The sequence below is a fragment of the Oncorhynchus masou genome, chromosome 32 (genome assembly GCF_036934945.1).
Source record: "Oncorhynchus masou masou isolate Uvic2021 chromosome 32, UVic_Omas_1.1, whole genome shotgun sequence".
Lineage (NCBI taxonomy): Eukaryota > Metazoa > Chordata > Actinopteri > Salmoniformes > Salmonidae > Oncorhynchus > Oncorhynchus masou.
Genome location: NC_088243.1, coordinates 22,401,354 through 22,425,113, shown reverse-complemented (window position 1 = coordinate 22,425,113; position 23,760 = coordinate 22,401,354). Strand labels below are relative to the sequence as shown.

The following is a 23,760-nucleotide window of genomic DNA, read 5'->3' as shown; positions in this document are numbered from 1 at the left end:
ACATGTTAGGACAAGCAATGTCGGAGTGGCATATACTAAAATATAGTAGAATAGAATACAGTATATATGAGATGACTAAATAAAAATTATGCAAACATTATTAAAGTGACTAGTGTTCCATTGTTAAAATGGCCAGCGATTCCAAGTCTGTGTATATAGGTGAAACACTGGAAGACGTAATGGTTTTAGTGGTCTATTATTGAATTATGACTTTTACTCATGTGCCATGTCCCTGCAGTAAACGCCGATACCCAGTGGAGTGGAGCACTTGATTTAACCCAAACGAAAGGAGGAGGATAGGCGGTATCCCTCCCTGGCACAAAAGAGTAAGTAACGCATTTACAAACATTTGTTGATGATCATTTATATGCCTATAATTAGCGTACAGTAGGCTATTAGTGGGAATATAATTAGAACTTTTAGAAAAACGTGCATTGATGGAGAGGTAGACTACTAGACAATACACGTTGTTCCTCATTTATTGGGGGTGACGTCCTCATTCGTGACTGTGAAATTCGTGGTTCTAAAAGCGCGCAACTCACTGTCCACTTCTGTTCCCGAGTGGACTGGCGTGTGGATTGGCGTGTGAAATGAGTTGTAGCCCATTGGGTGTTCCTGAAAGGTGCGACAGACAGTAGGCCTACAGAAACCTTATTACGAACAATTTGTCCAGGCGTGTACCACGCGCCCATGGCTCCAGACAATGCAATTTTCGCGTTACTTTTAAGAAATATTTTTTTATGACATTCTAAGCAACTATAACACAGAACTGTTACAAGGGCGCTGGCAGATTTTCTCACGCGCTATTGAGCAGATGTATGGTCTTAGTGTGTATTGAGAAGAACAAAAGATATGAAATTTCCACTGGAAAACCCTAGAAAACAAGTAAAATTGGACCCGGATCAACAAGGTTAGTAGCCTAAATATACTTTTTCCTCAGAAAGTGGAGTTTGACTCTGAATAGTTTGTCTATGCTGACTGAAGAAATGCCTAGGCTGGATACAGTTGTCTTTACCATCCACTATGTAAGATAAAATGTGAAAACATTTTTTTTAATTATTACGATTGTTAATATATATAATGCATCTTTCATTGATGTTATCTAATAAAGAACAGCTAAAATAGATTTTTATTATTTTGCAATGTGATTTTTATGTTGCCAGGTAGTTGGGAGTAGATATCTAGACTCAAAAGGACATGTCCCCTCACTGTCAACTGCGTTTATTTTCAGCAAATTTAACAAGTGTAAATATTTGTATGAACATAATAGAATTCAACAACTGAGACATAAACTAAACAAATTCTACAGACATGTGACTAAATGGAATAATGTGTCCCTGAACAAAGGGGGGGTCAAAATCAAAAGTAACAGTCAGTTACACTGCATTAAGTACTGTAGTGTATCTCCTCCTCATGGACTGCACCAGATTTACCAGTTCTTGCTGTGAGATGTTACCCCACTCTTCCACCAAGGCACCTGCAAGTTCCCTGACATTTCTGTGAGGAATGGCCCTAGCCGTCACCCTCCGATCCAACAGGTCCCAGACGGGCTCAATGGTATTGAGATCCAGGCTCTTCAATGGCCATGGCAGAACACTGTCATTCCTGTCTTGCAGGAAATCACGCACAGAACGAGTAGTATGGCTGGTGGCATTGTCATGCTGGAGGGTCATGTCAGGATGAGCCTGCAGGAAGGGTACCACATGAGGGAGAAGGATGTCTTCCCTGTAATGCACAGAGTTGAGATTGCCTGCAATGACAACAGCTCAGTCCGATGATGCTGTGACACTCCGTCCCAGACCATTACAGACCCTCCACCTCCAAATTGATCCCGCTCCAGAGTACAGGCCTCTGTGTAACGCTCATTCCTTTGACGATAAACACGAATCCGCGACTCGTCAGTGAAGAGCACTTTTTGCCAGTCCTGTCTGGTCCAGCGACGGTGGGTTTGTGCCCATAGGCGAAATTGTTGCCGGTGATGTCTGGTGAGGACCTGCCTTACAACAGGCCTACAAGCCCTCAGTCCAGCCTCTCTCAGCCTATTGTGGACAGTCTGAGCACTGATGGAGGGATTGTGCGCTCCTGGTGTAACTCGGGTGTGATGTTCGGATGTACGGATCCTGTGCAGGTGTTGTTACACGTGGTCTGCCACTGCGAGGACAATCAGTTGTCCGTCCTGTCTCCCTGTAGTGCTGTCTTAGGCGTCTCACAGTACGGACATTGCAATTTATTGCCCTGGCCACATCTGCAGTCCTCATGCCTCCTTGCAGCATGCCTAAGGCACGTTCACGCAGATGAGCAGGGACCCTGTGCATCTGTCTTTTGGTGTTTTTCAGAGTCAGTAGAAAGGCCTCTTTAGTGTCCTATGCTTTCATAACTGTGACCTTAATTGCCTACCGTCTGTAAGCTGTTAGTGTCTTAACGACCGATCCACAGGTGCATGTTCATGAATTGTTTATCGTTCATTGTACAAGCATGGGAAACAGTGTTTAAACCCTTTACAATAAGATCTGTGAAGTTATTTGGATTTTTACGAATTTTATTTGAAAGACAGGGTCCTGAAAAAGGAATGTTTCTTTTTTTGCTGAGTTTATCTTCACCTTGCCTGTTGGGCTCAGATGTACAGTAGGCTACAACGCATTTTTCGTTTGGAATAGATAGAGTGGGGATAGGACAGCTGCTGGGAAGTGGCTTAGCATCAGATGTTGCTGCCTGTTTTAAGTGGACAAGAAGGTATGACATTTTCATACCATAGACACCAATTATCATACCATAGTCACCAATTATCATCATCATCATGGACGGTGGATACAAGTAAAAACACAACTTCATCTTCGTCATCCAGTAACTTTTCTTGGATTTAGATCCCCCAGTGCATCACCTCACACTTGTCTTTATCCTGTCAGCTTTCAGTATTCCTCTTGTAAAGTCTGGATGAGAGACAGAGGTGGAAGACCAAGGGCAGTAGGAATGTATTGGATAAAAGCATTAGCCTACTCTCCCACATAATCAAATCATGTGGAACAATGGAAATCAATAGGAGGCAGGTTTGGATCTTGTAACACAATTCATGATTAATGTTATATACAGTATTTTGTGAAAGCTGAACTTGGAGCACAATAGTAATTTCAAAACCACGGTAGTGTTATGTTCGTCATTAGAATGAGACTAAGGTGCAGCGTGGTAAGCGTACATCTTTCTTTATTGATAAAAAAAAGATAAGCAAACATCACATTCTGCATGCTACACAGTAACAGTACAAAAGCAAAATTGCACAACTGAAGGTGGGAAAAAGGGCTGCCTAAATATGATCCCCAATCAGAGACAATGATAGACAGCTGCCTCTGATTGGGAACCATACCCGGCCAAAAAAGAAATATACAAACTAGAATGCTCACCCAAATCACACCCTGACCTAACCAAATAGGACCGAGAATCATTGCCGGAGGAGCCGGACCGTGGATTATCACCGGAGGCTCTGGACTGCGGACCGTCGCCGGAGACTCTGGACTGCGGATTGTCGCCGGAGACACTGGACTGCGGACCGTCGCCGGAGACTCTGGACTGCGGACCGTCGCCGGAGACTCTGGACTGCGGATTGTCGCCGGAGACTCTGGACTGCGGACCGTCGCCGGAGACTCTGGACTGCGGATTGTCGCCGGAGACTCTGGACTGCGGACCGTCGCCGGAGACTCTGGACTGCGGATTGTCGCCGGAGACTCTGGACTGCGGATTGTCGCCGGAGACTCTGGACTGCGGATTGTCGCCGGAGACTCTGGACTGCGGACCGTCGCCGGAGACTCTGGACTGCGGATTGTCGCCGGAGGCTCTGGACTGCGGACCGTCGCCGGAGACTCTGGACTGCGGATTGTTGCCGGAGACACTGGACTGCGGACCATCGCCGGAGCATCCGGACTGCGGACCGTCGGCTTGAGACTCTGGACTGTGGACCGTCCCCGGAGACTCTGGACTGCGGACCATCGCCGGAGCATCCGGACTGCGGACCGTCGCCTTGAGACTCTGGACTGCGGACCGTCCCCGGAGACTCTGGACTGCGGACCATCGCCGGAGCATCCGGACTGCGGACCATCGCCGGAGCATCCGGACTGCGGACCGTCGCCTTGAGACTCTGGACTGCGGACCGTCCCCGGAGACTCTGGACTGCAGACAGTCGCCGGAGACACTGGACTGCGGACCGTCGCCGGAGACTCTGGACTGCAGACAGTCGCCGGAGACACTGGACTGCAGACAGTCGCCGGAGACACTGGACTGCGGACCGTCGCCGGAGACTCTGGACTGCAGACAGTCGCCGGAGACACTGGACTGCAGACAGTCGCCGGAGACACTGGACTGCGGACCGTCGCCGGAGACTCTGGACTGCAGACAGTCGCCGGAGACACTGGACTGCAGACAGTCGCCGGAGACACTGGACTGCGGACCGTCGCCGGAGACTCTGGACTGCAGACAGTCGCCGGAGACACTGGACTGCAGACAGTCGCCGGAGACACTGGACTGCGGACCGTCGCCGGAGACTCTGGACTGCGGACCGTCGCCGGAGACTCTGGACTGCTGGGGACTCTGGAAAAAAAGATAAACGAATGTAACGTTCTGCATGCTACACGGTAACAGTACAAAAACAAGATCCCACAACTGAAGGTGGGAAAAAGGGCTGCCTAAGTACGAACCCCAATCAGAGACAACGATAGACAGCTGCCTCTGATTGGGAACCATACCCGGCCAACAAAGAAATATACAAACTAGAATGCCCAGGTCGGTTTGAGATATAGATTACCCTTACAACCATGAGTTATGCTAATAATGATGGAACCATTTGCTATTCAGAATGTGATTGGAATTTAATGGCTATTTTTAGGCAGAAGCAGACTTAGTGGTAGATAGCTCAATCCCTTTCTTAAAGCACTCGTCCAAGTATGATGTACTGTGGTACTGTGGTGCCCATTTATTCCATTCCACTCAATTTATTAGAAGTGATGAAAACCAAATAATGACTGGTTTTATCAGATTAGTCAAGACTCTTGACCCAGTGTGATGTTAAATGGGTGGGTTGTAAAGTTGGATGTTCTATAAAGTCCATCAGCAGGCTCTTCTCTGTAGCTTGCAGGTCTGATAATATTAGATAAAATGTCTGCCTAAAGCTAATCCCACCCATCCTAAGAGAAATTTCATTGTGAATTCCTTTATTGTGAAGTTACTGTTTTTGGGGCAGTTTCCCAATCGCCTAGTCATGGACTAAAAAGCAAGCTCAATTGGGAATATTAATCAAAAAATAGTTTTAGACTAGGCTTAATGTGTCCAGGAAACTACCCCTTAATGTCCTAAAAATAGCTTGAGAATGTTCTCCTAGACACATGTAATGTGGCTATGTTGATGTTGGTGAATTCCTGGCCTTATGTACCCATCCTGATGACAAAAGTTTGTTTTGATTCATTTAAACTGTGATCAGTGTCAAAGAATGGACTAACAGGATTTAGATCCCTGGAAGTGATTGAGACTTCCTTGATGTCCTTGACTCATCATAACTGGTTGTGTTGGTGTTAGTGTTAGTAGTGTTCATACAGAAGGGTGCTAGACAGTTGTTTCAGGAACATAGTATGTGGTAGTGTAGTAACTTTATAATATAGCGAAATACACAGAAAGCCTACCGTGTATATTGAAAAATACAATTCTTTACAAATCATGCATTTTCTCTCAGGTATGCTGACATTACTGTATTAAATTCACAAATTACATATAGTATGCAAGGTGTGAGATTTATACTGCAACCAAGTCGCACAGTCCCCCACCTTGGGTGACCTCCCCTGTCTCCCTGCTGGCGTACATTTATGACACACCCCATTTGGAAAGCAAGGACCCAGAGTGACATTTATCCCCCTCTCTTACTGGCCACGCTCGTCTGTTAGACAGATTGAATACTTATTTTTTTTCTATTGAAGAGGGTGGTTTTGCACCTCTCACCAATGCTCTCCAAGTCTCTGTGTATCAACAACACATTGTCCTCCCCCTGATATCAAAGCACCCACCGCATAAAGTTGTTTAGATACAGCTGTGGAAATTAGAATTGAGGCTTGAATACGAAACAATTCTCACTGTGGTAGCACTGTGGTAGCTACTTTTATGTCTGTTATAGATTATGGGGATATTATCTACATGCATGCTACGCCATTCCCACTTTAATATCTGGATACTACTTATCATTGCGCACTTAGGTTTATTATGGGTGACAGCTACAGAACTCACCACTGTGTTTTATATCAAAATGTGGGTTGGACTTCGCTGTCCATGAGACGAGAACAACATGCTCTCGGGTTTGTCTATAAAGCACTTCTGAATAAACTACCTCCTTATTTATCATCACTCATCAATATTAGAATTATAATTCCTAAAACCAGGTCTCAAGCATGGATTACACTTGAGGCCCATGCGATTTCCACAGAGTTGGGTATGGATGCCTTTTCCTGTTACGCTCCTTGCCTATGGAATAGCCTGCAGTGTCACGCCCTGACCTTAGATATCTGTTTTCTATATATTTTGGTTAGATCAGGGTGTGACTAGGGTGGGTACTCTAGTGTTGTATGTCGAGAGTTTTGTATGTCTAGGGTTTTGTATTTCTATGTTGGCCTGATATGGTTCCCAATCAGAGACAGCTGTTTATATTTGTCTCTGATTGGGGATCATATTTAGGCAGCCCTGTTTCCCACATTCTGTTGTAGGATCTTGTCTATGTGTAGTTTCCTGTCATCACTCGTTTGTATAGCTTCACGTTTCGTTTTATTTAGTTAGTTTGTTTAGTGTTCATTCTTTTAATAAATAAGAATGTACGTGTACCACGCTGCGCCTTGGTCTGATCTTTATAACGAACGTGACATGCAGACTAAACTTAAACTTGAGACTCTTGTCCCCCTTACCCATTTTAAATATTTATTGGGAATTTTTATTTTTATATTGCTTGTAACTGTTTTGGGTAATGCAAGTTCTTGTGCTGTTAGGGGAATAACCTGGGTGTAAATGTATCAATATGCTGCTGTATTTTTGTGTGTTATCTGTGATCTTTTTGTTTGTCTTGTGTAGTTTCTTAATCATTGTACCTAAATTGTATGTGTAAACATGTATATGCAGGGCCCAGCTGTAAAAGAGACCTTGGTCTCAGTCTGTGTTCCTTGTTGAAATAAAGGTAGAATAATAATTATCACATACAGTGCCTTCAGAAAGTATTCATACCCCTTGACTCATTCCATATTTTGTTGTGTTCCAAAATGGATTTAAAAAAATATTTAAAAATAAATCGGTGAAAACAACATGTTTTATGAAATACAGATATCTAATTTACATTAACTATTCACACCCCTGAGTCAATACTTTGTAGAAGCACCTTTGCCGGCAAACACAGCTTTGAGTTGTCTTGGGTATGTCTGCATCAGCTTTGCACATCCGAATTTGGGGATTTCATCCCATTCATCCTGGCAGATTTTCTCAAGCTCTGTTAAGTTAGATGAGGAGTCTTTGTACAGATTTTCAAAGGGATTCAAGTTTGTGCTTTGGCTGGCCAGTCAAGGACTTTCACATTCTTGTTCTAAAGCCACTGCAGCGTTGCTTTGGCTGTATGCTTGGGGTCATTGTCCTGTTGGAACGTAAATCTTTTCCCCATTCTAAGGTCGTTTGCACTCTGAAGTAGGTTCTCATCAAGGATTTGGCTTAGAGCTGACCCCATTTAGTTGACTGGTTGATTGTTTTGTCAATAGGCTGTTGGTTGACCAAGATTTGTTTTTTGTAGTTGAGCAGTGGCAAATATTTTAAAAATCACTTCACATGAGAACCCTGTCTGATTTGCGCCCGTCTCAGTAGACTAATCCATTCAGGAGACGTGGCATTGGTCTAAGAAGAAGGGGAGTGTGGCTAAGATGCACAAGGCACATCTCTCTCCAGAATGCCATTTCATTATTTCATAACTTCCTTGTGTGAATTGTTTGCCCTTTGATTGTTAGTGTCTATCAATTCGCCATTACATATATCACCAGTAGTAGCCTACATTTACCGTTAATACCCATGATTTCTAATCGGCAATGTTCGTTTGGTTACGGTAATTAATGCATTCAATATATTATTATTATTATTATTATTATTATTATTATTACAACAGTCGTTTACTGTTGTCATTGTCGGAGTGGACACGCTATTTGCAGAGCTCACAACCTATGCTACACTTGTGAGAAACATGTTTATTTTTATTTCAATGCATTAACAAGTGTTTATAATTTATTCAGTGTCTTTTTTTTTGAGCACTCCTGTCAATGTTGAGTAAGGACGAGCACCTGATTACGCATATAAAGTAGGTCTAGGCAACTTGGCCTGCGCACAAATGTAGGCCTATAAATGTGCTCATTTGGGGATGTCTGATTAGTATTTCTGATTGTGTTATCTCACCAGCACTAATGACCTGTGGAGCTTCTCAAAGTAAAACAGTCTGTTTTTAGAATCCATTGAGAATGACAATAGTTCCTCAAGTATTAGAAACATATATTTCCAGCTCTCTCTCTGATAACAACAGCATGAGAAGGAAACATGTAATGTTCTGATCCAATGGAAATACCTGATTACTTCTTATCCTGTGCACAAATTGCATACATGTGCAGAAAACTGAAGGCCAAGAATATTTTATACAATGTTGCAAGTTTGCTAGTGTTTCAAGTTCATTGCAGACAGGCCATCCATGAGGAGGGAGGTTGGAAACAGGTTTTTTTCTTCTGGTTGAGCTTGATCTCTTTATAAATACATTTGATTTGATATTAAAACACACAGTGTGTCTATATATGGAAGACTCGGTCAATATTTATTTTTTTGGGTGGACAGCTCTAAATTTACCCCATTCATTGGTAAACGTTAATCAAATACAACCACCGACTGTTTCCTCATTGCTGTTTCTCTAAAATGGCAACTATGTGCTAATCCACATGTGCAAAATGAATCTCAACAAGTAAACTGTCAGGGGTTGTATTTGATTAACGTTTTATTAAAATGTATGGACTTCAGCAACCAAAGAAAGGTATGCAACAACGGAGAACAAACCTAGGTACAGTGTTTCAGAATTTACGTTTTTGAAGTATGCAAAATGAAATAAAAGGAGTCTGAGGTTCATTTCAAAAACGTGAGTCTGTGCTCAACTCTATGGAGGTGTTTAAGTGCTTGGCAATGCTACACCAGGCTATATGGAACGGGGCATCTGTCCAGGGCTGCAGGCCGGAGTAGCACACAAATGGCTTGTATCATTATTCTGCTGGGATAGATGGATACAGTTATCCCATCTGCGTCTGTTAGTTTCTAGAACTTTGATACTGAAGTTGCAGAGGACCATGAACCATACTGTAGCTGTTTTTGAGTATTATTCAGGGATGGAAAGTTTAAGCTCCTAAAAGCTACATTCTCAGACGTTAATTATGAAAATAGTTTGCTAACTTATACTTTATACGCTCTCTACTTCGGTTTAGTGGGGGTCCAGACCAACTTGGCCCCTCCCAAGAAGGTCCAATCAGAGATGATCCAGTCTAGCCTTGTCCAGGCCAGTGTGGCGGCCATGCAGAACCCCATGGGCTGTAATTCCAAGGGGGCCAAAGGCCACTGCCCCTTACCCCGGCTCTCCGTCTCCTCCCGCTCCGCCAGCGTGGTGGCCAGCATGGACACAACCGGCGACCTCTCGGCCCTCCACTCTGTGATGAAGTGGAAGACGGTGGTGGTGGTTTTTGTGGTGGTTGTAGCCTTCTTGGTGGGGGGCGGCCTGGCCTTCCGCGCCCTGGAGCAGCCCTTCGAGAGCAACCAGAAGGACAGCATCACCCTAGAAAAAACTTTGTTCCTGCGGAGGCACCCATGTGTCACGCCTGCTGAGCTGGAAGCACTGATCAAGGTGAGTGTTGCTGGTGTGTGTGAATGTGTGTGGGTCAATGGCGAGTGGCACGAGGAATGGTGATGGTTATCACCATTCAGGCGTCATGTCCATAGGGGCACAGGGGCACGTGCCCCCTCAGATTTATCCTGTTTTTTTTTCTCTGTAATAAACCTAGCAATTTTATGAAGTTGGCTTTAGCTAGACCAGATAGGTTTCCAATCTCCCAACCTCAAAACTAGATACCAAGAAGCCATTTCAGGTTATCAATCAAGCTAGAGTAGCTAGCTTGTCTAATTATCTTAGCTGGCATGCCTGCTGGCATGGTTGGTAGACTTTAAAAAGCAAACAATAACTAAATGTACTGAATAAGACTCACAATCTTTGACCCAGTTTTGAGCATAGATCCAGAGAAGCATATTTAGTTTCTGTTTATATGAACACCAACCTCTTCAAATTCTATTCTATGTTCTGGAGCAATTTTGAGTACCCATGTCATAGTAAATGGACTTAGGTATTGGCACATCTCAAAAGTTCTAGATGTGCAGCAGTAGTGCAGATGTACATCTAGATCTGAGGAGTATCTGAGGAGTTATATAGATGCCCAGCTAGTGAAATGTAAAATAGGGTTGTTTGTATAGATGTTACACTTTTCATGCTGCTTTAGTAGCTTGTTAGAGTCCCTTCAGTTGTGTCCATGAGTCAGGATGAGTTATGAGCTAGGAACATCCTTCCTATGAGCCTACCATGGACACACACACACACACCCCACTGACTACACACTGGCCGGCTGTGTGTTCTAATTTATAAGTATATGTCATGTGCCCTTCTTAAAGTAAACACAATAAGAACCCCAGGGCCTGTCAGTAGCCATGGTATTAACCATGATAGCTACAGTATAATGAACAATGACGCACGTATATAAACATCCACTTCAGGCATCATGTTAGTTAAGTGGCATAATTGACCAGCAGTCTTATGTTATATAGCTGTCAGCTGAGAAACAGGACTTGGGGGAATAACTTAATAGCTGATTGTCTGGGTAAGAAATGCAGCCTTACTTAAAAAGTTGTAACTGCTGCAACCTCTAGAAATGTCCTTGGGCCTGATATTGTGAATAATTAAGGCTATATATTGATTTGATGCTCTTTAACGACACCCACACATTGCTAAATCAGGAAAATAAGCTGGTGGTCACTGGTCATGGCAGAGTTCATGTTTCTTTTATGTAACAACAAGCTGTAGAAACAGAGCTTTGTTTGTGTGGGAAAAAGCGAAAAATTGTAAACAATGACGAGTATTATTGGAAGTATGCTCTATGAGAAATTGTTTATATTGTACATACCAGTAAGCACACATCTCTAGCACAACCCTCCCAGAATATACCCTAGACTGACCAATGATGCAAACCAGTCTCTAAGATTATCCTGGATCTGAGGACCTGCAGTTGATTTAAAGCTAGAATGATGTTTACTGCCTCTAGTAAACAGTGACCTACACAGAAACTGATTAAATGAGTCAGTTGGGCCTGTTTCTGCAAGGACCTAGGCTCATGAACCTTTCAGTTCCTGAGCCAGAACTTGTGAAAAATTGTGAAAATAACGAGCAGAAAATACCAATCACAGACTCTCTCAAAAGGGCCATCTACACCAAGGACGATAACTATAAGGATAAATAAATAAATATTGTCTAATTCTAGTGAACAGGAGCGATCACACTACAATGATAACTACAAAAAGAGTGGAAAATGATAACCAGAGCTATCGTTTGGATCAATTTCAGTGATCTACCTACCTACCAACCAACCAGAGTGTAATTGGGATTTTAGAAATCAAAAGCGGACCAAGTCACATCAAGCTCTGAAATGACAGCTAATTTTCCCTTTTAATTTGTTTGAACTGTTTTCCATTGACATATACACTGCTCAAAAAAATTAAGGGAACACTTAACCAACACAATGTAACTCCAAGGCAATCACACTTCTGTGAAATCAAACTGTCCACTTAGGAAGCAACACTGATTGACAATAAATTTCACATGCTGTTGTGCAAATGGAATAGACAACAGGTGGAAATTGAATTGAATTGAATTATAGGCAATTAGCAAGACACCCCCAATAAAGGAGTGGTTCTGCAGGTGGTGACCACAGACCACTTCTCAGTTCCTATGCTTCCTGGCTGATGTTTTGGTCAATTTTGAATGCTGGCGGTGCTTTCACTCTAGTGGTAGCATGAGACGGAGTCTACAACCCACACAAGTGGCTCAGGTAGTGCAGCTCATCCAGGAAACCACATCAATGCGAGCTGTGGCAAGAAGGTTTGCTGTGTCTGTCAGCGTAGTGTCCAGAGCATGGAGGCGCTACCAGGAGACAGGCCAGTACATCAGGAGATGTGGAGGAGGCCGTAGGAGGGCAACAACCCAGCAGCAGGACCGCTACCTCCGCCTTTGTGCAAGGAGGAGCAGGAGGAGCACTGCCAGAGCCCTGCAAAATGACCTCCAGCAGGCCACAAATGTGCATGTGTCTGCTCAAACGATCAGAAACAGACTCCATGAGGGTGGTATGAGGGCCCGATGTCCACAGGTGGGGGTTGTGCTTACAGCCCAACACCACGCAGGACATTTGGCATTTGCCAGAGAACACCAAGATTGGCAAATTCGCCACTGGCGCCCTGTGCTCTTAACAGATGAAAGCAGGTTCACACTGAGCACATGTGACAGACGTGACAGAGTCTGGAGACGTCGTGGAGAACGTTCTGCTGCCTGCAACATCCTCCAGCATGACTGGTTTGGCGATGAGTCAGTCATGGTGTGGGGTGGCATTTCTTTGGGGGGCCGCACAGCCCTCCATGTGCTCGCCAGAGGTAGCCTGACTGCCATTAGGTACCGAGATGAAATCCTCAGACCCCTTGTGAGACCATATGCTGGTGCGGTTGGCACTGGGTTCCTCCTAATGCAAGACAATGCTAGAACTCATGGGGCTGGAGTGTGTCAGTAGTTCCTGCAAGAGGAAGGCATTGATGCTATGGACTGGCCCGCCCGTTCCCCAGACCTGAATCCAATTGAGCACATCTGGGACATCATGACTCGCTCCATCCACCAACGCCACGTTGCACCACAGACTGTCCAGGAGTTGGCGGATGCTTTAGTCCAGGTCTGGGAGGAGATCCCTCAGGAGACCATCCACCACCTCATCAGGAGCATGCCCAGGCATTGTAGGGAGGTCATACAGGCACGTGGAGGCCACACACACACTACTGAGCCAAAGTTAGATCAGCCTGTAGTGTGGTTTTCCACTTTAATTTTGAGTGTGACTCCAAATCCAGACCTCCATGGGTTGATAAATTTGATTTCCATTGATAATTTTTGTGTGATTTTGTTGTAAGCACATTCAACTATGTAACGAAAAAAGTATTTAATAAGAATATTTCATTCATTCAGATCTACGATGTGTTTTTTTAGTGTTCCCTTTATTTTTTTGAGAAGTGTATATCCATTAAGGATGCTGCTCCATGATTTCACCTGGTCAGAAAAATGGCTAGCTGACGTCGGATGGAGTTAGCTCTCTATGGCAAGAAAATCAAATTCATGTTTTGAAACATTGTTGCCGAGGTCTGAGTGGCAAACAGCAAGGCTCATACAAACCTGTGCTGCTGCAAACTAAATGATAGCTAGAAGCATGAGGAAATAATCTGTTTTAAAACAGCATACCCTCTTAGATAAAAAAAGGGGTTCTAGACAGGTTGGTTGTTTAGCAACAAAACTGAAGCCTGTCACGTATACTCCCTCTCCGGCCTCTAGGTCATCAGGCTGCTGATGATCAGGCTGCTGATTATCCCGCACACTTATCACCATCGTCTCGCGCACCTGCGCCTCATGACACCTGGACTCCATCTGCCGATTATCTTGATTATCTAATTATCTGCCCTATATCTGTCACTCCCCTTGGTTATTTCCTCAGGTGTTATTGAGTCTGTTTTCATGTCGGTGCATTGTTTGTGTTTCGTGTTCATTGTTTCTTTTATTTAATAAAACACTCACTCCTTGAACTTGCTTACCGACTCTCAGTGCACTCGTTACAGTGTGTGCAACTAGGGGGGGTTCACGTTGAGTCAAAATGCAAGCTGAGATCCAATGCTCAGATTTTTTTTAAACATGACAAACTTAAGCTTATGCAACATTAACCAATTAAAAAACATTCTGTAGCAATGAGGTTTGTGCAGTAGGCTATAGGCCAAATATATTATCACTTGAATTGCCCTGTCAATGTTGTTCTTCTCAGACCATTTTGAAATTACATTTAAAAATTGTAGGTATATGACCACACTGGTAATAGATAATTTGTTGTATTACTTGTGATGCACAGCTAAGTGAGCATAATATACTATATATTTGTTTTACTGGACTGATGGTCTGCATCTGGTCGTCAGTCTGAAGGGAGGCTGCCTCTCTTCTGACTCAACGTCCCTCTGCTCTCCCTCCACTGAGAAAAGGGAACACAGTCTTCCAGCTGATGGCAAACTCAAGACGCACTCATGCCTCATGCACCTATTCATGTTATTACTCCTATGACCAGAGAAAGTTAAATATTCCTTGCTAATAATAACAACGCAAGCTTATCAGAACACTTTGGTATACTCATTCATTGCAGCTGCAGTGCTGGTTGGGAGAACACACATTTTATAGCTTATATGTGTTGTACAAAGTGTTGACTGTGCTGAAACAAATAAAAAAATAGGAAGTAAGGCTTTATCATAGTTTTTTTTACATAACTGTTTGATGATCGACTAGAAATGCCTTGGAGATCGACCAGTCAGTGATCACTGTCTTAAGATTGTTGACTACATGAAACTGTAAATAGTCTCCAATGTTTTATTAAAAACATAAATGAGCACAATGAGCACTTGTTGTCTCTCAAATATATTGTTACACTTGTTGGTTAGCTAGCTAGTGAATTTGAGCCATATTAGCAATGACATGAAATCAGTCAAAACACCTCAAAACAAGACATGCTATCAATAACAAGACAAAACTAGCTGAAATGGGTGACTTACAATTCCCCACATGGCAGTTGTCTTGTCATTGTTACATGTATCTGTCCATCCAGTATCACAACAACCCAAGGACTTCTGCGCCATTGAAGCGTGCACATCGTTTTCGTGACTTTGTCAGCTAACCCATTGTGAGGGATCAGCCAGATGAAGTGGTCCGACTGCGCCCTCTCTTGGAGGTGGGCCACAGTACAGCCACTACTGATGAGCTCACATGAGGTCAATTGACTAATTGTTGTTGGTGCTCTCTTAAGGACCTGAAAAGAGGCAGAATGATTATGAGCCGGAGGCCACGGCGAATTCCACAGCACTATGATTCCCTGTTGTAGGTTATGCTCAAGCTGTTGGTTTAGTTTTTGTGTGTGTTTAGATAGCCCTTACACAGGCCTTTGTTTGTACTTCCCCAGGGAGAGTTAAAAGAAAAACACCCAATACAGTTTCCTTCTTTTTGTTGAAGTCACGTCTCTGCTTCTCATTTCGTGCTATCCCGCTACCTCTCACACACCATAGCAGAGACGAAAGCGAAGTGCAGAAGATGAGCAAGGCCATTCTAGCCCAGCTGGCAGCATGCGGCGTACAACCGGCGCAAATATTGGCCGCAATCCAACAGGACCCGGCCCGGGAGAGGCCTGTCACCAGGAGAACCCAGGGAGAGTTAAAAGAAAAACACCCAATACAGTTTCCTTCTTTTTGTTGAAGTCACGTCTCTGCTTCTCATTTCGTGCTATCCCGCTACCTCTCACACACCATAGCAGAGACGAAAGCGAAGTGCAGAAGATGAGCAAGGCCATTCTAGCCCAGCTGGCAGCATGCGGCGTACAACCGGCGCAAATATTGGCCGCAATCCAACAGGACCCGGCCCGGGAGAGGCCTGTCACCAGGAGAACAGCCTGATCCCACGAATGAGCATGGAGGGCGACATCGAGGCCTACTTCATGGCCTTTGAACGGATGGCCAGGCGAGAAGGTTGGCCCCTGCTATCAGGGCCTGCACAGGCAGCGTATTACGACCTGGGTGAAGAAGCTGAGCTGGACTATGGCAAGTTGAAGGCAGAGGTGTTGGCTCAGTATAACCTGAACGCCCGCAAGAGAGCCCAGAGTTTCCACGGATGGATCTACAGGGATGGCGAATCACCCAGAGAACAAGCGTTCCAGTTAGTCCACCTAGTGAAAGGCTGGCTGGGGTCCGCCCGGTCCGTAGCGGAACTGAAACATTTGTGTTCCTGGACTCCGCAGCATGGTCTCCCTCAGCCAAAGGGATATACAGGATGACTGGACAGTGAAGTGAAGGCATCGTGCATACACTGCAACGTCCAATGGTACCCCCGGGCCTGAGTAAAGATGACCACACCCGTGGGAAAAGTCACTAAGGCGATGGGCCTGTCACCGAAATTGTCAGTTCCCGTCCTCCTCGGCCGAGACTGCCCACTCTTCGACCGGTTGTGGTCCAATGTGAAGAAGCAGGAGTGTGGCCGACGAGAAGAGGAGCTCACAGCGCCTTATGGGCCTGGCATATAACCCGGTGGCCCGCCATAAACTCAGCCGAAAGAAAGGAAACCACACTGGGCAACTAGACGGTCTACTAAGGGAACGGGAGAAGCAGGATGAGGAGTTTACATGACGGCTGCGGCGGGTCTTCGAAGAGACGTCCAGTGATGAGACGTGCCACGGAGTTGAGAGCCAAGTGAAAAGGGAGCCAGCCTGTCGGGTGAGGATAGGAGTCAGGAGGAAAGAGAGCAGCTGTGACAGATCTTCACTGAGTCCACACCTGAGGAGTCCTGGCCGGGGTTTTTGCACGAAGTACAAAGACGGTGACATAGATCAACCTCCCCCCAAACCCTGTCCGAAGGCTACGGAAGTTTCCGTATGGGCCAGTTTGACACGGCCCAACAGCAAGATCCAGAGGTGCTAAGGCTAATGGCCAAAGTGGCAGTTATTGATGGGAAGAGGCTACAGGATGAGTGTGAGTTACGTTTCCCATATTTTGCCATTTGGAACGGCCTATTTTAGTGGGTATGTAGGAGAAGGGATGGCGAGTTCAAACTATTGATAGTACCGAGGTCATATCAAGACACTGTGCTGCACTTGGCCCACTCCTATGTCTTCGGCGGACATTTGGAACGGGAGAAAACGGCTGAGAGGGTACTAACCTGGTTCTACTGGCCGTGGGTGACCAGGGACGTAGCCAAATATTGCAGGTCATGCAATAGGTGTCAACTACGAGGTTAGTTTTTGCAAGGCCCATTTTTGCAATCCCCTAATACCTCTTCCCATTATAGAAACACCATTCAAACAGATTGCCATGGATCTAGTGTGGCTGCTGCCACTATCATCCCGAGGACACCAACACATCCTCGTAGTCGTGCACTATGCGACCAAATATCCAGAGACTATTCCATTACCCAACATGGCAACAAAAGTCATAGCCAAGGAGCTGTTCATGTTGTTTTTGCGAGTGGGATGACCCTTGACTACTCTAACAGATCAAGGCACTCCCTTTATGCCGCGGCTCGTGAAAAACCTGTGTAAGCTGTCGAGTGTAAAGCAGATTATAACAAGTGTTTATCACCCCCAGACGGACGGACTGAGAGAGGCTAAATAAAACCACCAAGTGCAAGTGCATGTTAAGAAGTGTAGTGGATAAGGATGGAAAAAATTGGGACATGCTGTTGCCCCACCTTATGTTTGCCCTGCGCCAAGTTCCTCAAGCCTTTCCCGGGTTCTCCCCCTTCAAATTATTGTAAGGGCAACCACACAGAGGTATTTTAGATTTCAGCAAAAGAAGCCTGGCAGAACCAAGTATGTCTCTACCGCTCGTTCGATCACATAGTCCTTAGGATGGCCGCTATATGGCCAGTGGTTAACTAACACATGGGGCGAGCCAGGCTGCGCAGGCTAATCCAGCACCATATCGGGACAGACCCCGGGGCCAAAGTATGTTTAACATCTTCACATGTGAGTTCCAAATATCTCTAACGGTTGCCCCAGCGCGAGTTGTTTTATGTTCCATTTATGTTCCAAAATGTGATTATTACGCAACAGGACAGTTACCACGCACTTCCGGCTAATTATCTATAGGCTATGTCAATTTGTCAATTTCAACTTATTTTCTAACAAGTTGTATTTTCTAACAACAGTTTGAATTGAGGTGTGTCCCACCTCCTCATTAATTCACATTCAGCATTGCAGACAATTTATGTTTGGGGTTTTACTGAGCCGGATAAACTTCTCTCTTTGAGGAGAGCCCACCGCACTTCTCTCATGTTTGCGCAGATCAAGTATATATATGAACTCAGCAAAAAAAGAAATGTCCTCTCACTGTCAACTGCGTTTATTTTCAGCAAACTTAACATGTGTATATATATGTATGGACATAAGATTCAACAACTGAGACATAAACTGAACAAGTTCCACTAACAGAAATGGAACAATGTGTCCCTGAACAAAGGGGGGGGGGGGGGGGGGGTCAAAATCAAAAGTAACCGTCAGTTTCTGGTGTGGCCATTAGCTGCATTAAGTACTATAGTGTATCTCCTCCTCATGTACTGCACCAGATTTACCAGTTGTTGCTGTGAGATGTTACCCACTCTTCCACCAAGGCACCTGCAAGTTCCCAGATATTTCTGGGGGGAATGGCCCTAGCCCTCACCCTCCGATCCAACAGGTCCCAGACGTGCTCAATGAGATTGAGATCCGGGCTCTTTGCTGGCCATGGCAGAACACTGACATTCCTGTCTGGCAGGAAATCACGCACAGAATGAGCAGTATGGCTGTTGGTATTGTCATGCTGGATGGTCATGTCAGGATGAGCCTGCAGGAAGGGTACCACATGAGGGAGGAGGATGTCTTCCCTGTAACACACAGCATTGAGATTGCCTGCACTGATAACAAGCTCAGTCCGATGAATCTGTTAGACCCCCCCCACTGACCATGACAGACCCTCCACCTCCAAATTGATCCCGCTCCAGAGTACAGTCCTCATGGCTCTTTGCAGCATGCCTAAGGCACATTCTTGCAGATGAGCAGGGACCCTGGGCATCTGTCTTTGGTGTTTTTCAGAGTCAGTAGAAAGGCCTTTTTAGTGTCCTAAGTTTTCATAATTGTGACCTTAATTGCCTACCGTCTGTAAGCTGTTAGTGTCTTAACGACCGTTCCACAGGTGCATGTTCATTAATTGTTAATGATTCATTGAACAAGCATGGGAAACCGTGTTTAAACCCTTTACAATGAAGATCTGTGAAGTTATTTGGATTTTTACGAATTATCTTTGAAAGACAGGGTCCTTAAAAAGGGATGTTTCTTGCAAGTTTTTTGCCAGCTACGTGTGGCGCCATGTTTGTTGACATTATACAATGCATTCTGGGTGTCACGTCTGTCAGACCAAAGATGTTATAATGAGGTGAAGGAATGGTTCACTCCTCTTTCGGGTAAACTTCTGGAAGTGATTGAAGGGAAGAGGATGATCGTAGACGAAACACCCCCATCGACATGCATACTATAAACAGACCAAACTCATTCCGGAGTTCACAAACTACTCATCGGATTGCTTTCGATTTCTAGAAAGTGTTTTACTCAATTATTTTGACCGATGGTGAGCTCACCCGAGATGTGATTAATTATAAATAGTAATTGCTGTTCGCTAATTCATATTGTTGTTTCTGTCAGCCTAGAGTTATAAACATATGAGCGCTTGTGTAATCTTTCCTCAGTTAGCGCTAGTACAAATGTAGCCTACATTTTCCAGTTTGGATGATTGTGTTATGCTGTAGCTACTTCTGTGAATGGCTGAACGTTGCATCCAAAAGTAAACTGGTCACATTCTGGACATAAATTTGTAAGGATCGTGTTTGTGCAAAATGTTTCTGTGGAAAAAAAAAGTGTTGCCAGCTCAAATGCTGATTGTTGACTCATTGCAAAATTGACGTCTAAAAAAGCGTTCTAATCACACCGGTTTGATCGTATGCAACAGGGACCACTATATAATGATGTTGGAGCCATCCACAAGTGCGTGGTCTAGCCCGATCGTGCTGGTGCCAAAACCGGATGGGTCAACAATAGTGATGCACCAATATGACATTTTTGGCCAATACCGATATCCGATATTTAACATTTTAGCAGCAGGTTGTTCCTAACCTCTCTGGCCCACCCGGGACGCAACCGCACCCCCTGCCAACAATAAATGCAAATGCGCTACGCCAAATGCTAATAGCACTCGTTAAAACTCAAACGTTCATTAAAATTCACATGCAGGGTAGTCAATTCAAGCTACACTCGTTGTGAATCTAGCCAACGAGTCAGATTTGTAAAATGCTTTTCGGCGAAAGCATGAGTAGCTATTATCTGATAGCAGGCAACACGCCGAAATACCAGAAGGGGACGTAAACAAAGGAATTAGCATAGCCGGCGCTACACAAAACGCAGAAATAAAATATAAAACATTCATTACCTTTGACGAGATTCTTTGTTGGCACTCCTATATGTCCCATAAACATCACAATTGGGTCTTTTTTTCGATTAAATCGGTCCTTGTGTACCCAAAATGTCAATTTATGAACACCGTCAGATCCAGTAAAAACACATTTTTTAAACGGGACGTTATTTTTTAAAATTAAAAAAGTTGCCTATAAACTTTGACAAAACACTTCAAACTACTTCTGTAATCCAACTTTAGGTATTACTAAACGTTAATAAACGATCAAATTGATCACGGAGCGATCTGTATGCAATAAGCACGAGTTTGGGAAACGTAACCAACTTTTCCGGTTCCATTGTTTACAGCTGTGGACTTGACAACCGGATGTGGCTATTACTCAGATGACCAACGATTTAGTTGAATCAAAATCACAACACTGGCGACATTGTGTGGAAGTTATAGGAACTGTATTCTCAGCCTTAACTATTTTTCCTTCCAATAGACAATACATAGACTGGCGGATTGATTTTTTCTCCGTCAATTTAGTGACCAGGTTTTCTGGCGATTTTGACCACGGAACTCGTTCTGTTATAGTCACAGACACCATTGAACCAGTTCTAGAAACTTCAGAGTGTTTTCTATGCACACATACTAATCATATGCATATACTATATTCCTGGCATGAGTAGCAGGACGTTGAAATGTTGCGCAATTTTTAACAGAATGTTGAAAAAAGTAGCCCGATCTCTAAGAGGTTTTAACTGGCATTCCTAGTTAAAGAAAGGTTGCACAGACACACGCACACCACACTCACCAAAAAGTAATTTTGTTGGCATTTACGTATGTCCCCATTACCAGTAAAACATAATAAAAACCTATTTCTTTCACTTACTTGGTGTGCTGTTCATTTGTTCAGACATTTCATTCTCAACCAGGATTTCTACAAAACGCCGTTTGGGTCTTTGCGTGTCAAAAAAGATACACATCAAATAACACTATTTGACGTGTCAAACTATTTAGCTAGGTGTCATCATCTAAAACAACCCTAATTTATAAGAAAGTCCTTATTTTATTAATGGTTGTCGGACTCATCTATGCTAGCCACAATAAGGATTAGCCACAATGGTGGACTTTGCGGTTAGCCTTCAAAATAAAGGTATGTCATTGACAGTGATGCAAATGAATACAAATAGTATAATTATGCCAATTTGTATTAATTTGCATCACTGCAGTTACATAGTTTTATTTTGAAGGCAAACCGCAAATTCAACTATTGTGCCTAATCCTTATTGTGGCTAGCTTCACAACACATAACCCAGTCCGGTCGAGCCTCACTAGCCAGATGAAGCTAGCTGCCTGCTTATAATGTTGGTCAACTGGGTTGAGTTACAGGCTAGCTATTTATTTTCATGAACTGAAGTTCAATTTCAATAGGCGAACAACAAGTGCCAACCTAGCTAATACTCACAAGGATTCCTAAATCATTGCTAAGAATTTTGAAAATGACTGCAGTTTCTACTGGTCATTGTTTTTTGGCTGGTTGTATTGGTGCTAGCTAGGTACCAAGCTAAAGCTAGCTACCCCAGAAGTTGCGGTCGAACAAATGAAGCTTTATTACCAACACGGTATTGTAAACACATCGTTCATGGCCGGTGTTTGCTTGTTTGCAGACTTTTTTGGACAGCTTTGACAGTGTTACAGTATCTTTTTTGACACGCAAAGACCCAAACAGCATTCCATAGTATGTATGTCGTGAAGCTAATAGCAGTGACGCTATTACTGTGGAACTCTGGTAGGGCAACATCTGAAAAATAGTGCGCTTTTGGTAGTGTGTACCGGTGCTCGACCAGTCGGCGAAAGCCAACATCACCCACGACAGAGGACGGTTGATTGTCATGGGCAATGAATTCCATTATCTTGGCTTTAATAGATTTCGACCTTTGAGTTGTCTCGCTGAAATGTTCTTACACTTTCAAATGACTGCTCGACTTGTTGACTGCTCGATCCACACAGCAGACATTGTGGGCTAGGTTAGGAATACCGTGTTGCACGTGTAGCGCAACATTTTACATGGCGTTACTATCTTCCTATTCGATGTCTTCCCCATGCAACGCGCCAACGAGCTCATAGAGCGGCTAGCAAAAGCTAAGTACATTTCCACCTTAGACCTAACCAAGGGCTATTGGCAAGTCCCGTTAGTCCCGGAGGATCGCCACAAGATCGCCTTTGCCACGCCGGAGGGGCTTTTTCAATGCATCTGGATGCCGTTCGGTCTACATTGAGCGGCGGCAATGTTCCAACGACTGATGGTTAACCTGCTTAGACCCCATCAGGCTTACACAGCCCCCTATATTGACGATGCCGTCATACACACAGAGGACTGGGACGACCACCTAAACAAGGTACGAGATGTGTTGGCGAGCCTGGAGGCAGCCGGGCTTACGGCCAATCCTAAGAAGTGCCACCTAGGCTTAAACAAAGCCGAATACTTGGGGTACACTATTGGCAGTGGCCTCATCAAACCCCAGAACGGGAAAACACAGGCCCACAGGTGCGGTAGTGGCCTAGGCCCGCTAACAAGAAGGCCTGACAGGATACTACCGGCGCTTCATACCGAACTATTCCACCATAGCAGTGCCACTGACCAACCTTACCTGAAAATCAGATCCAGTGCGGGTGGTATGGACCAATAGGGCGGAAAAGGCTTTTAATGAACTTAAGACTGTGCAATGACGCTTCGACGGGATAGGGACCATGTTGTCGCAGGGGGAGGGGAGGGGGAGGAGGAACACCCCATTGTGTATATCAGCCATAAGCTGTCCCCGAGGGAGTGAAACTATGCTACGGCGGAGAGAGAGGTGTTGGTGATTATAAGTGGGCGCTGGGGTTTATGAGGTACTACCTCCTGGGAAGAAGTTTCCTCCTGTTCACCGACCATGCCACCATCAAGTGGATGACGGGACAGAGGGACAACAATAGCTGGATAACAAGGTGGTTCCTAGCTCTGCAGCCATTTAAAATTTGAGGTCTTTCACAAGCCCGGACAACTACATGGTATTGTGGATGTGCTTTCTCGCCCAGACCTGGTCGGTCCAGCTGACGCGAGTCCCCCTGGGTCTGGTTTGAGGGGGGTGATGTGTGAGGAATCATTCGGATCAAGTGGTTCGACACTCAGTACAGCCACTACTGATGAGCTCACCTGAGGGCATTTGACTTGACAATTGACTAATTGTTGTTGGTGCTCTGTTAAGGACCTGACTGAAGCGAGGAAACAGGCAGAATGATTACGAATTCCACAGCACTATGATTCTCTGTTATAGGTTCGGCTCAAGCTGTTGGTTTGGCGTTTAGTACCAACTGGTCGTTTTTTGATTGTTTGTTTGTTTAGGGGAGAGTTGAAAGAAA

General features: G+C 44.5%; 1 protein-coding gene across 1 annotated transcript in view; it reads left to right on the top strand.

The window, feature by feature from the left end:
* The first annotated feature begins 334 nt into the window (after nt 1–334).
* The window catches only part of LOC135525715 (potassium channel subfamily K member 10-like), a 53,755-nt gene continuing 30,329 nt past the window's right edge, over nt 335–23,760 (top strand). Inside the window, exons 1-2 of the mRNA XM_064953512.1 lie at nt 335–910; nt 9,504–9,916. Coding sequence (XP_064809584.1) covers nt 853–910; nt 9,504–9,916 — 471 coding nt within the window. The 5' untranslated portion in view covers nt 335–852. The remainder of the gene's footprint in view (nt 911–9,503; nt 9,917–23,760) is intronic.